This window comes from Dromiciops gliroides, chromosome 3 (genome assembly GCF_019393635.1).
Source record: "Dromiciops gliroides isolate mDroGli1 chromosome 3, mDroGli1.pri, whole genome shotgun sequence".
Classification (NCBI taxonomy): Eukaryota; Metazoa; Chordata; class Mammalia; order Microbiotheria; family Microbiotheriidae; genus Dromiciops; species Dromiciops gliroides.
Window position 1 is genome coordinate 651,704,657 of NC_057863.1, and position 15,299 is coordinate 651,719,955.

At 44.8% G+C, this 15,299-nt stretch overlaps 1 protein-coding gene across 1 annotated transcript; it reads right to left on the minus strand.

The window, feature by feature from the left end:
• Window positions 1–195: 195 nt before the first annotated feature.
• On the minus strand, window positions 196–3,945 carry LOC122750398 (myeloid cell surface antigen CD33-like). Its single transcript, XM_043997120.1, has 5 exons — window positions 3,892–3,945; window positions 3,428–3,811; window positions 2,131–2,181; window positions 1,120–1,234; window positions 196–939 (listed from the first exon to the last, which is right to left on the minus strand). The coding sequence occupies exons 1-5, from the start codon at window positions 3,929–3,931 to the stop codon at window positions 912–914; spliced, it is 618 nt and encodes a 205-aa protein (XP_043853055.1). The 5' UTR covers window positions 3,932–3,945; the 3' UTR covers window positions 196–911.
• Window positions 3,946–15,299: the final 11,354 nt, after the last annotated feature.

The following is a 15,299-nucleotide window of genomic DNA, read 5'->3' on the forward strand; positions in this document are numbered from 1 at the left end:
GCTTGGCTGAACCCTATGTCATGACAACTGACATTTCTCTAGCTAAGGCTGAGAAAGCCCTGAACAGGCATCATCTCCTGGGAGCTTCACACACACCCGGGAAGGGAGGGGGGCACTTAGGGGGTTTCTCTTTCCATTTCATAGATGAAAAAAAAAAAACAAGGCTCAGAGAGATTGAACAATGTATTTGCCTATTGTCACCTCCCTGGAGGGTTCCACCCTTGGCCTTCCTGGCTCAGGACCAGGCCTCTAGCCCCAAACCACACTGCTTCCCCTGAGCAGGACAAGTGACCACTCAGCAGCTCAGCAGGCCTGGGGAGGACCATCTAGACCTAAAGGGTCTGAGGGCCCAAGGCCCTGAGCTGGGAGAGAGGAGGCTGAGGGGGCAGACAATGGGGAGTCCAGCCCAGCTGGGGCAGGTTGGGGAGACTCCAAGCCCAGGAAGACTCAGCTGAGAAACATGGCAGCCCCAGGCTCCCTCAGTCCCAGGCTGCATTCAAAGAGGCCTGTGCCTGGACTGAAGGGGGGGGGGTCCCCTTGTCCTGGATCTGATCCAGCACAGCTGGACAGCTGTGTTCCCTTCTGGGCACCAGGATTCAGGAGGGACAGTGATCACCTGGGGAGCAATGAGAGGAGGGGGAGCAGGCTGGACAAAGGCCTGGAGGTCATGCCATAGGCCAATGAGGGGAAGGGCCTGGGGCTGTTCAGAGGGAGGAGAGAAGGCCCAGGGGAGACCAGAGAACTCTCTTTAGTACTGGAGGGTGGGCCTGAAGCTGGTGGGTCAGGCTGGCCTTGCTTGGTCCCTGAGGGCACAACTGGGGCCCCTGAGTGGCAGGTGCAGGAGGCAGGTCTTGGCTGGGTCCAAGGCCAGAAGCAGGGCTGTCCCACAGACGAGGGGGCTGCTTCAGGTGCTAGTGGGTGCACTTCCCTGGGGGCTTCCTGTGGGAGAAACAGGCCCAGTGCTGGAGTCACAGGGGGAAGAGCCAGGGGCTTTAGGGCAGTGGGGGCAGGAATGAGCACAGGGACTGATTCTGGGAAGCAGAGTGAGGAGGGAGTTGGGGCAGGGAGGGAGGGGCAGGGGATGCCATGGTCTTGGGGTCAGAGAGCAGACACACTCACCGGGTGTAATAGAGCCATGTCAGGCCATAGGTGAGGAAGAAGCCGGCCCCCATGAGTGCTCCCCTCAGCAGGGTGAACATCAGTGGCCAGGAGCTGTTCTCCTGGGCAGAGAAGACTGTGGAAAAGTGAGGGAGGTAGGGGCAGCTAGATGGCGCAGTGGTTAAAGCGTTGGCCCTAGATTCAGGAGTACCTGAGTTCAAATCCAGCCTCAGACACTTGACACTTACTAGCTGTGTGACCCTGGGCAAGTCACTTAACCCCCATTGCCCCGCAAAAAAAAAAAAAAAAGTGAGGGAGGGGGCGTTTAGAGGGGGCTTATTGTCCCTGAGGTCTCAGGTCTTCCCCTCCTCCTTCACTCCCTCTCAGGCTTCCAGTCCCAACCTTGAATTCCCAAGGGCCAGGCCTGCCAGTTCCTTCTCTAGGGTTGGGAGACAGAGCTCAGCCAAGTGAGCTGCATTCTCTGCATTCATCATATTTTCCTAAAGCATTCTAGGGGCTGCTGTCTGCTCAGATCAGGAACAGAAGAAGGCAGGGCAAATGTGCCCAACACCAACATCACCATCACCATAGGCATGCCCTCAAGAGAGGGTCTGTCCTGGGCACTGGACACCTGGGTGGGATTTGTATCTCTCAAGCTATGCTTTCTTTAGTGGACAGGTCACTACCTTTAGATTCTACATGTAGACAGAGTTCACATCTCTCTGCTATTGGATACCTGAGTGAACTAGGTGAGGTTTGTCTCATAACTTTGAGCCTCAACTTTCCCATATGGGAAATAGGAATAAGAACTCTTACTCCTTAACCCATAGCATTGTCGGGAGAAAAGTAAGTTCTAACCCTAAAAGCCATAAGTTAACATGAGCCGATATAATTGCAAGAGGTGGAGAAGTCCAGTACAAAGGGAAACTGGGTGTGGGGAGTGAAAGTCCTTGTCTCTCTCATCTCCCTGAGACTAAAAGCTGGAGCACCTGGGGTCCCCTCCCTGCCCTCACCCTGGGGCTCTGCTCCCACCTATTGTCCTGTTATCCTGGGAGGTGGTGGTGGGCACACTCTTCACAGCATCTGCAAGAGAAGGAGGAGGCTGGATGGGGTCAGGGGCTCTCTGTCCATCCCAGCATCATACATGGAAGAGAAGAAATTCCAGAATTGCAGAATACCAGAGTGGGAAGAGAGCTCAGAGACTGTCTGGGCTAATCCCGATCTGACTGACTTTGGTCCATGAAAACACAGAAACAGAGAGAAAAGTTAGGAAAACCCAGACTGTGTCTCTGCTAGGAAGAAGCTTTCCCTGCCCTGGTCCAGGAAAGGGTCATCTATCTGGCTTCCCAGGGCTGGGCCAGGACCCTGGCATCTTGATGCAGCCCTCCCTAGTCCCCCTCCCTTGGGGGAAGCAGACCTCCTGCCCCAGCATTCACAGGACACATTGAGTCGGATGTTTCTCTCTGGGCTCAAACGGCCTCCAGGCAAGGTCACCTGACAGGTGAAGCTGGTGCCCAGGGATGAAGGAGCACTCTGAGGAGTGGGAAGTCCCAGACCTTTCTGGCTGGGAGGGCAGCCCCTGTCTAGAAGAATTTAAAGGCCCTATTTTCCCCAAAGACCCAAGGAAATGTACAGTTCATAGACACTGGGTTCCCTGACTCTAGAATCTCTGGAATAAAGGAGTATGGCTTCTGGATCAAATCTGGAAAGGAGACAGACAGTGAGTCATGGCCTGAGGAGAGGAAGTAGACCTCCAGATGCTGTCCTTCCAGACTCTAGTACCCAGACTATCCCTCAGGTTCCTAGTGTCTTCCCCTCACAGTATCACTCCATTCTTGCCCCTATTCCACACTGGCCCTTGGGCATCCCGTGCCATTTTTAGGACCTGACTTCTTCATTCAGCATGAGTTTAAAAAGAAAACACATTAGAGATAATGTAGTCCAACCCTCAGACATTAGGGACAGAGCAATTAAGGCTCAGAGAAGTGCAGGGAGTTGTGTGCTAATTGTCCCACAGGCCCCAAGGCGTCAATCAGGGATTCGAATCCAGCCCATCTGGGAGCTGTAAATGTATTGCTATTTCTAGCCCATGCCCTGCCCTTCTTAGCCTTACCTGGGTTACTGCTTCCTCACAGAGAGGAGCCCGCCATCTTCCCTTACATACCGATCTATGGTATCCAGCACATAGCTTCCACATCCTCTTCTGCCTTTGTCATCCTCCCTGAGAGTGTTCCCCCACATGTTCCCCTCTCCCCTTGTTTCCTCCACATAGGACCTCAAGCCCCCTTTCCTCCTGCCCTGGGCCATCCCCTGACAGGTGGTTCCTAACCTGTTACGGTCACATAAACCACCAGTTTCAGGTGAGTGCTGTTCGCTTGTCCCTCTCTCTTCATCCAGAAGTAATATTGCCCACTGTCAGCTTTCCGGGTCTCGGTGATGCTCAGGGAACAGTTGTCCATCCCGGGATTCCCTAGAAGGTGGAATCGGCCCTCCACTTCTGCTTCCACCTCCCGATCTGGGTCGTTTGTGGCCACAAGCTTGTCATATTTTTTATAAGCCCCTTCCCTAAACCAGTAGCCATACCCTGGGGAGACCTTGGGGATATATTCTGGAGGGGAGGAGATGTTGCAGGGTACCCGGGCACACATCCCCTCCATCACAGTCACCGCAGGCCGCTTCTGGGTCTCATATCTTATGATCTGGCACAGAGACCCTGAGGGCAGAAGGACCCTGGATCAGCATCTCCAACTTCTCCTTCCCACCCTGCCCCCTCTGTGCTCCAGCCCCACTCACCCTCCCAGATTAAGACCAACAGTAGCAGCATCCCTAGCATGGGGGAGAGCCCAGTATCAGACACGTCCACCTACCACACAACTTCCTCTGTCCAGCTGTCCCAGTTGTCAGAGCAAAGGGGAAGCTGAAACAGGAAACTGGTGTGTGGTAATAGGGACCTTCCTATTATCATAAGAGGAACAACCAGCCTGTGAACAAATTTGCTCCAGCCCACACTGGCCTGGGCTCAGTAAGGACGAGTATTCTGTCTTAGGCCAGTTCAGAGGACATTTAAAATTCATCTGCTCTGGGAAGACAGATCTCCTACAAAGCCTGGGGTTGTGGATATTTTGGAGAATAGCATATTTATATAACAGATGGGGTAAAGTGGGCAATGCCAGGACCACAGGTGGGCTGCACCTGTCATGAGCAAGCCCTGACACCAGAGGGAGCGCTGGAATAAACATCTAAATCTCAGAAGGAAGGAAGGAAGGAAGGAAGGAAGGAAGGAAGGAAGGAAGGAAGGAAGGAAGGAAGGAAGGAAGGAAGGAAGGAAGGAAGGAAGGAAGGAAGGAAGGAAGGAAGGAAGGAAGGAAGGAAGGAAGGAAGGAAGGAAGGAAGGAAGGAAGGAAGGAAGGAAGGAAGGAAGGAAGGGAAGGAGGGAGGGAGGAAATAAGCATTTATTAAGTGCCTACAATGTGCTAGGGCAGCTAGGTGGCACAATAGATAGAGCACTGGGCTTGGAATCAGGAAGACTCATCTTTGTGAGTTTAAATCAGACATGAGACACTTACTAGCTGGGTGACCCTGGGCAAGTCACTTACCCCTGTTTGTCTCACTTCCTCATCTGTAAAGTAAACTGGAAAAGCAAATGGTGAACTTTGCAAAGAAAACACGAAAATGCAGTCACAAAGAATCAGACATAACTGAACAATGACTATATGCCAAGCATTATACAAATCCTTACAAATATTAACTCATTTGGTCCTCACAAAAACCCTGGGAGGTAGGTGCTATTGTGACCTCATTTTATAGGTAAAGAAACTGAGGCAAACAACAGGGAAGTGACTTCCCCGGGTCACACAGCTAGAAAGTGTTTGAGGCTGAATTTGAACCTAGGTCCTTTTGACTCCAGGCCCAGTGATCTTTCCACTGTGAACATCTTTATAAGCCACAGACAGCATCCAGATGAACCCATTCGTCTAGTGCTAAAAGAAACGGCAGCTGTGATGATTGAACTCCTCCTCCACCTGTAACAGGCCCCCTCACATCCTGGGAGAGCTCATCAGCTCTGTCTTAGCCCTCTCACTCTGGGACTGAGCTCTCTTCTGTTAAGGGTTTTGTTTTTTTGTTTTTGTTTTTTTTTTTTTGACAGGGCAATGAAGGTTAAGTGACTTTCCCAAGGTCACACAGCTAGTAAGTGTCAAGTGTCTGAGGCCAGATTTGAACCCAGGTCCTCCTGAATCCAGGGCCAGTGCTCTATCCACTGTGCCACCTAGCTGTCCCCTGAGCTCTCTTGACTGGAGAATGAGGGCAGATTTCCCTAGCCACCTACCAGATCATGGCCCACAGCCCATCCAACAGCTACCACAGCCAGGGTCATCTTGCCATCTTTTCTTTCACTACATGTGAAACTTTTTACCCCTTTCCTTCATCCTGCTCTGTGTATCAAATTAATATTGCAGCTACTTCTGCAAAGAGGGTGTTAAGCATCCATCTGATGACTCCACTCTCCATGCCTTGTGTCTCCCTGGATGCAATCACCCTTTATCTCTCACCACACCCAGTAAGTGCTCCCTGCCCCCCCCCCCCCCCCCCGGCTTAGAACATCAGTTCCTTGAAGCTGCATCACTTCAGGATTTCATTGCCCAGTGCTTGGGATTGTACATGGCTTGTGGTAAGTGCTTGGGAAATACTTCTTCTCTCCTTCATTACCATGAAGAATGGGAGTGATACAGTGATGAAAGGCTCATATCCTTTTTAAAAATTAAAGAGAGGAGGGCAGCTAGGTAGAGCAGTGGATAAAGGACCAGCCCTGGATTCAGGAGGACCTGAATTCAAATCCAGCCTCAGACACTTGATATTGACTAGCTGTGTGACCCTGGGAGAGTCACTTAACCCTCATTGCCCAGCAAAAAAAAAACAAAACTAAAGGAAAGATAATGGACTTTGCAGGCCTTGGACCAACTAAACCAACCAAAGCTTGACTTTGCCTTCTGGCAATATTCTAGAATGTGGGCATTGGGGGTCTGCCCTGCATGCACAGACACTCTCAGCTTGCTCAGCAGCTGCAAGCTCCCTATGTAGGAGGTGTAGGTAGATGGATTCCAGGAGAACCTGTGACAAATGGGGCATAGATGGAGGGTCAAATTATATGGAGAGGTAGCTTTTTTTTTTTGGAGTGGTAATCAGGGATAAGTGACTTTCCCAAAGTCACACAGCTAGTAAATGTTAAATGTCTGAAGCTGGATTTGAACTCAGGCCCTCCTGACTTCAGGGCAGGTGCTTTATCCACTGCCCCGACTTTTATTTCTTCTCAAACAAAACAAAACAAAAAGCAACAAGAACAAAAAAAGAGAGATCTGTCTTATCACATTTTTTTCCATTTACAAGGATCGCTAGATGATAAATAGATTCACAAATCAGATATTAAGTACTTACTATGTGGTGCCAGGTACTATGTTAAGCAATGGGAACATATATGTGTGTGTGTGTGTGTGTGTGTGCGCGCGTATGTGTATTGTGTATATGTTGTGAGAAAATAACTATTAATAATTAATTTCTAGGGGGCAGCTAGCTGGCTTAGTAGATAAAACACTGGCCCTGAATTCAGGAGGACCTGAGTTCATATCCAGCCTCAAGCACTTGACACTAGCTGTGTGATCCTGGGCAAGTCACTTAAACCTCATTGCCCTGCCAAAAAAAAATTTTTTTTTAAATTTAAAAATTTACAAATAATGAATTTCTAGGAGAAACCCAGACATGTTAGTGATAGCTGCTCTCTCCCCCTCCTTCAGCTTAACAAAAGGAACACAAATTGATTCTTCTGATTAGCTAGGGAAAGAAGCACACCTGGATGGTTTGCATTTGATCTCTAGACCAGCACCTGAGTCATGTCAATCAGTAGAGCTGAATGATGCTAACCAATTATCTTAAATCAATGTGTGGTGATCTGCCTCCACCAAAAAGAGGATTAAAAATCCCTGGGGACAGGAGGGTCACTCTCTCTCCTCATTAGCTAATGTAGGGCTTGAGGCCATGTGCTCTCTCGCTCCCTGGCTCTCACTCTTACTCCTGTCCCTCTCTCAAGCCTCCTTCTTGGGACTCTTCAAGCTGGGTATGGAATGGTTTAGGCCTATAAAGCATGGGGAAATCAGGGAGACACGTGGTCAATTAATTAATATGTTTGTTTTCGGTTTTGTTTTTTTTGCAGGGCAATGAGGGTTAAGTGACTTGCCCAGGGTCACACAGCTAGTAAGTGTCAAGTGTCTGAGGCCGGGTTTGAACTCAGGTCCTCCTGAATCCAGGGCCGGTACTTTATCCACTGCGCCACCTAGCTGCCCCAATTAATTGATATGTGATATTAATTAATAATAAATGCTTACTGCTAAACCGGTGCAATAGCTATTAATTTATAAGTAGCAATATTTTAGAAACCGCAGCCTAGTTCCCCAATAATTTAAACCAAAACAACTAGTCCCACAATATTTTAAATAACACTATGTGTATGTATATGTATATATGTATGTCTGTTTATATTTATATATATATATATATATATATATATATATATAAAGAGCAGTGGATAAAGGACCAGCCCTGGATATATATATATATATATATATATATATATATATATATATATATATACACACACAATCAAACACAAACCAAAAAATGACAATCCCTACCCTCAAGAAGCTTATATTCTTTTTTTTTTTTGAGTGAGGCAATTGGGGTTAAGTGACTTGCCCAAGGTCACACAGCTAGTAAGTGTTAAGTGTCTGAGGCCCGATTTGAACTCAGGTACTCCTGATTCCAGGGCCGGTGCTCTATCCACTGCGCCACCTAGCTGCCCCAAGAAGCTTATATTCTAATAAAGGGGAAGATTATACATTTGATGGAGTTAGAAAGCTGGGAAGAATAAGAAGGGAGAAAGCAAGTGTTATTTCAGGAGAGAAGTGTACTTGGATGGCCTCAGCACCTCATGAAACAGTAGTTCAAAACAGAGACTCATCAATAAGAAGAGAGGGTCAGAGGGATTGAGGTATCTCCAGGATGCTGGGAAGGAGGTAAAAAAAATAGTCAGAGAAGTTGAAAGTGGCATTCCCCTTAGACATGGTATAGTTCCTCATAAAGCCTTGACTCCAATCTTGTCCTTGGCTCCCAGTGCAGACAGGGCCACCAACTGATCTCAGGGTGCTACTACAACACTGATGAAAGGCTTATAAGTCTTCCTCTGGATAATTGGAAAATAAGAGATCCCTCTTATTCCTCTCCCAATTAAACAAAAAAGGAAAAAGAAAAAAAAAAACTCACAAAAATGGTTCCCTCATTGGCAATCTCCAAAAAGTGAAGCGAGTTTCAATCTTAATTATGAGTCTATCATCTCTCTCTCAAGAGGTCGTTAGTGGACTTCAACTTTGGATCTCTAGAATCATGCTTTGTCATTGCATTGATCCAAGTTCTAAATTCTTCCAAAGTTGTTTGTCTTTATAATTCTGCTGTTATGTAAATTGTTCTTCTGGATCTGTTTGCTTCACTCTTCAAGAGTTCATCTAGGTCTGCCCAGTTTTTCTCCCCAAATGACCTCTCCATTATTTCTTATGAGGTAATAATCTTCCATTACTTCTGTGCACCATAATTTGTTTACTCATTCCTCAATTCATGGGAATCTGTTAGTTTTCAAAGGTTTTGCTGCTTCAAAAAGGGCTACTATAATTGTTTTGGAAATACGGGTCCTTTGTTTCTTTCTTGATCTCTTTGGAGTAGTAATAGGTTTCCTGAGTCAAAGAGGATTCACATTTTAGTGACTTTGGGGGAATAGTTCCAAATGGCTTTCCAGAATGGCTGGACTACTTCACAGTTCTGTCAAAATAATATTTGCATGCCCATTTTCTCACAGCCTCTCCAGCATTTGTTCTTTTCCTTTTTTATCATCTTTCCCAATATGATGAGTATGAGACAGAACCTCAGAATTTCTATAATGTGTATTTTTCTTATTAGTAGTAATTTAGAATATTTCATGTGGTTGTTGATAGCTTTTGACTTTTTTTTTAAAACTGCCTGTTCATATCCTTTGATATTGGGAAATGGTTCTTAGTCATAATTTGAATATGTTCCTCACATATATTAGATGCAAGACCTTTGTAAGAGAAATTTGCTGCAAAGATTTTTTTCTATTTCCCTTCTAATTTTAACTGCATTTATTTTGTTTGTGCAAAAACTTATTAAAATTGTACATAATTAAAATTGTTCATTTCATCTTGTATGATCCTTTCTATCACTTTGATCATAAAACGTCCTCTATGCATACATACAAAAAAATTATTTTGTCCTTGGTCCTCTAATTTGTGCATCATGTCACCATTTATGTCCAAGTCATGTATCCATTTGGAGTTTATTCTGGTATGAGGTTTGGGTCTTTACCTAATTTCTGCCTGACTTCTTTCTACTTTTCCTAGCAGTTTGAGGTTAAATAGTAAGTCCTTTCTCAAGTCATTGGGGTCTTTGGGTTTATCAAATGCTAAGCTATTGTATACATTTGCTTTTTTAAATATTGTGTAGCTAAGCTGTTCTATTTATCTTTATTTTTTTTACCAGTAACAAATCATTTTGATGACTACTACATTGCAGCATAGTGAGATTGAGTTCTGTTAAATCCCCCTTCCTCCCTATTTTTAATAATTAAAATTTCTTATCTTTTGTTCCTCCAGATGAATTTTATTATTGTTTTTGTCTAGCAATATAAAGATGTCCTTTGGTAGTTTGATTGGAATGGCAGTGAATAAGTAAATTAATTTAGGTAATATTGTCATTTTATCATATTGACTTAGCCTACCTATAAGGAATTAATATTTCTCTCTGGGTCTGACTTTACTTTTGTAAAAATTGTCATGTAGTATTATTCATATAACTCCTGGATGTATCTTGGTAGGTGGACTTCCAAATACTTTACACATTTTATATTTATTTTTAATAGAATTTCATTTATTTTAGTCTCTTCTAGCTGGGTTTTGTTGGTAATATATAGGAATGCTAATGATTCACATGGATTTATATTATGTCCTGCAACTTTGCTGAATTTTTTGGTTCAATTTATTTTTTTTAGGGTTCTCTAGATAAATCACCATGTCATCCATTAAAATCAATCATTTTGTTTTCTATTTGCCTGTGTTTATTCCACGGATTTCTGTTTTTAGCCTTCTTCTAATAAGCCAGCCTTTCTAGCACTATGGTAAATAATGATGATTATAACCAACAACCTTGCTTTGACTGTGGTTCTATTGGAAAGGCTGCTAATGCTTCCACATTACATATAATGCTTTCTCTTGGTTTTAGATTTATGATATGATTTACTAGATTAAAGAAAAGTCCATTGATTCCTCTACTTTCTATCATTTAGGTTTTAAAAAACAGAAACAGGGGCAGCTAGGTGGCGCTGCAGTGGATAAAGCACAGGCCTTGGATTCAGGAGGACCTGAGTTCAAACCCAGGCTCAGACACTTGACACCAGCTGTGTAACCCTGGGCAAGTCACTTAACCCTCACTGCCCTGCAAAAAAAAAAAAAATTGAAAAACAGAAACAGGTGTTAGATTTCATCAAAAGCTTTTTCAACAACTATTATCATGTGGTTATTATTTATGCTGTTAATATGATTTATCAGGTTTTTATCATCTTTTTCATTGAATCAACCTCCCTATTTCTAGCATAAATATAATCTGGTCATAGTGCATGTTGTTAATATATTGTAGTCCATTGGCTACAAAATAGCTTAAAACTTTGGTTTGAACCAATTGGTTTAAATTTTGCATCAATATGTCGAATATTGACCTATAATATTCTGTGTTCTTTGTTTCTCTTTAGTTTAGACATTAAGACTGTTTTTTAGTCATTTCTTTAGTCATGTCTGACTCTTCATGACCCCTTTTGGAGTTTTCTTGGCAGAGATACTGGAGTGGTTTGCTATTTCCTTCTCCAGCTCATTTTACAGATGAGAAAACTCAGGCAAACGGGGTTAAGTGACTTGCCCAGGGTCATACAGGTAGGAAGTATCTGGATCTGGATCTTAACTCAGAAAGATGAGTCTTCCTGACTCCAGGCCCAGCTCTATTGACTGAGACACCTACCTGCCCTCTCTCCTATAACATTGCCTCCTTTGATTAGAACTGGCTGCTAAAACTGTCCATCAAGGTTAGTGGTATGAAAGAGTTATAGCTTCTTCTTCATTCCAAGTGAGCTCTCCTGGTTAATTTTGAGAAACTCCGCCTTTGGCTATCGGTCTAGGGTTCCTGACCCCATCACCTTGCCAGTAACATAAGAGCTACCTCAGAAAACTCTTTGCCTATAAACTTGGAACCCCAGGGACTCTGTGTCTTCCATGGAGAGTATAAGGAACAAGGTTATCTCTTGTGGTGTGAAGTGAGTGCATATTAAGGAGTATGGATGGAATGTGGGTGTGATTTGAGAAGGAACACTGAGGAGAAAGGCTCTAGAGGGGAGACAATTACTAACTAAATAATTAGATTTACCAGATGGTACATGGAAATAAATATGAGCCAAAGCTATTTGAGGAATCAGCATATAACTGGGATTTCCAAATTTTTGCACAATGAGAAACAAATTCAATTTTTTTGGGGGGGGGCAATGGGGGTTAAGTGATTTGCCCAGGGTCACACAACTAGTAAGTGTCAAGTGTCTGAGACCATATTTGAACTCTGGTCCTCCTAAATCCAGGGCCAGTGCTTTATCCATTGCACCACCTGGCTGCCCCCAATAAATTCATTTTTAAGTCAATCAGCTAAACTACTTATCAATGTTCAGACAAAGAGAGGGTAGGAGGGTGAGAGGAAGTACCCGAGAAAACCAACAGAGGGATCTATGCTGGACTACTCCTCCTTTTGTCCAAGGGCTTGGGACAGAAAAGAGAGGACCTGATGTCAAGGAATCCAAGTTTACTTCTTATCCACTCCCTATCACTCAGCATAGATTCTGCTCCAGTCCTCCTCTTCCCTCACCAGCCCCTCCTTATCCCTCTCTCAGTACCTGAGCTCTCTTCTTCACAGAGATCAGGAAATCACTCCATTTTCATCATAATTACAAAGACAAAGGATAACTGAAAGTAGTGCAGAATTAAAAAACAGATGGGGGATAGCAAAGAGCATCCTCTGAATGAATAATCTATTGAGAGGAAAGGTGATTACAGCACCCTGGACAGAAATTTTTTTATTCTGACTGGAGGCAGCAGTGTCTCATAGGAAAGGCAATGTCTTTGGGGCAGCTAGGTGGCGCAGTGGATAAAGCACAGGCCCTGAATTCAGGAGGACCTGAATTCAAATCCAGCCTCAGACACTTACTTGACACTTACTAGTTGTGTGACCCTGAGCAAGTCATTTAACCCTCATTGCCCCACCAAAAAAAAACAAGCCAAAAAAAAAAAAGAGAGGAAAAGGAAAGGCAATGGCTTATCCCCCTGCAGTTTAGCAATATCTGGACAGTCCACAGCCCTTTGCAGTGTTTCAAGCTGTATAAAAATAAAATATAATTGGACAGGCCTAAAGTCCTAATTCTACAGTCCCCCACTGAATCCTTCCCTGGTTTCTATAACCATAGTCAGCTCCCCCTTCTCCTAAAAATACCTTTTCATTAAGTCAATGAAACATTTAATAGATACCTATCATTAGCATCCATTCTCAACGTGTGGTGCAGGGACCCTTGGAGGTCCGACCCAAACCCCACCCACATCTTTTCTTCATCTAAAGCTAATTCCAAAGTAAAACCATCCTTCATCTTCTCCATCACTGATAATCATCTGTCCATGTGGGCTGTTGGCAGGTCAGACTGGAGCCTGTTATTAGGTTCAGAAGGTTTGTGGGTTTGTCCAGGAGAGAAGTGACTGAAGTGGATAGAACAAGATTGCCCAACAGGAAGTCAAGATGGGAAGTTAAGTGGGCAGACATCAAGAGAGAAGACATCCAGTCACTTTTTTTTTTTTTTGGTGGGGGCAATTGGGGTTAAGTGACTTGCCCAGGGTCACACAGCTAGTAAGTGTCAAGTGTCTGAGGCAGGATTTGAACTCAGGTCCTCCTGAATCCAGGGCCGGTGCTTTATCCACTGCGCCACCTAGCTGCCCCCCATCCAGTCACTCTTAATGAGTTCAAGTCAATAGACTGGGACAAACCACAGTTTGGGCATGGAAAGAACTAACAAATGAGATTGAAGACAGCCTGTCCATGACTCTTGAAGGCCATCAGAAATTTGGAAGAGCTCCCGATAGAGGCAGATCTGAAGGTCAGCTCCCAAAAAGGGAAAAAAGTGAAGTTTCTAAATTGCAAGACAATGAGTCTGACTTCTGCTTTTGGAAAAACTCAAGAGCCCTTCACCAAAGGGGTGATGGGTGCCCAGTTACAAAGAAGGAATGAAGCAAGACATCTCAGAGCCAGAAGGAGCCTCAGCAGCCATCTAGGCCAGTACACATCTGACCAGGGGTCACCTCCATGACTTACCTGCTAATGCATCCATCAGCCTTTGCTTAAACAACAATAATAACAAAAATATCTAAATTTATATGGCTTTATGGTTTGCAAAGGGCTTTCTATGTATTATCTCATTTTCCCACATAACTCCAAGAGGTAGGTTTTATTCATGTTCTCATTTTTTTTTAGTGAGGCAATTAGGGTTAAGTGACTTGCCCAGGGTCACACAGCTAGTAAGTGTTAAGTGTCTGAGGCCGGATTTGAACTTAGGCACTCCTGACTCCAGGACTGGTGCTCTATCCACTGCGCCATCTAGCTGCCCTATTCATGTTCTCATTTTACAGAGGAGGAAACAGGCAAAAGTTAAGTGACTTTCTCAGGGTCACATGGTTAGTAGCCCTCTGAAGTGGGCTAGGAACTCAAGGCTTCCTGATGCCAGGTGATGACTGTCCACTCCAAAGTTACAGTAAGGGAGGACCTGCTATCTTCAGGAGCAGCTTCTTCCAAATTTACATAGCTCCGATTTGTGAGGATGCTCGTTACCTTGATCCAAAATCAACCTCTTTGTAATTTTGACCCATTGATACCTCCTTCTCCATATTACAGCCTTGAGAAGAGGTGTCACATCCTCCAACGTCTATTCTCCTCCTCCGTTCCTTCAATCGATCCTCCTAATACCTGATACCCAACCTCTTCACTGCTCCTCCCATTTAATTTCCTACCTGATGTCATGCCTAGCACAGTAACTAGCCAGGACTCCTAGGGATGGTGCTCTTTACTGATACCAGCCCTTGGACCTTCCCAACTGATTTGCCCTGAGTTCACCATTCTGGAATTCTCTGTATCTTCAGTAGGGGAAATGAGGTCCCCATATTTCTATTTGAGCTCTGCCTCAGATTCCAGAGGAACAATTCTATTCTTACCAATAGTCTAAAGAGTCTTCCCAAGAAAGGGAAGAAATTTTTTAAAATACCCAGAGTTCAAGCCACAGCTGAGAAGTCCTTCCCATTCTTGGGTGTGTTCCAAAGGTCATGCACAGGCTGTCATCAGATTTCACTGACCAAGTTTTCCAAGCCCAAGTCGTAGTTCATCTGAAGGTCTGTTGACCAGGTGGAGTCAGGTATGGAAGAGGTGATTTCATTCCCACACAGAGCAAAGGAATGCTAAGCAAATAAGGAATCTTAGAGTGATAACAGCTGGTTGGAAAACCAATATTCCAGAACCTTAATGGGATATTTTCAAATGGTTTCTTATTAATGGACTTCTTATTAGTAGCCTTTCACCTGCACCTTAGCAGCTCTGAATTGAGCCTAGTCACTACCATGCAGGGTCTCACTTTCAAGGGGTCTCCCTCTCTCTCTGGGTGACTCTTTTCCCTTTCCCAGATTGCCTCTCCTGCTGTTGCTGCCTCAGCTCCTCTAATAGACACCACCCTGCTGCTCAAGTACCTAGCAATTGGAAGATGCCAGCTGCCTTTTGAGATCTCCCAAGGCCTTGTGCCAAGGAAAAGAAGACCCAGAGAGGTGGTTGCCCCAGAAAGCTCTGCTTCCCCTCCACAGAGCAGAGGTGGAAGGGAGAATTGAACAGAGGTGCTTGGGATCATTCCTTGAGGTGTGGCTCAAGCTCAGTGGCTAATTAAGAGGCTGGGATAGGAGGGAGGGGGAAGGGAGGATAATGACCCTTCTATCCCACATCCCTGAGGAGGTGCCACATTTGGAATTCTATTCAAGGGT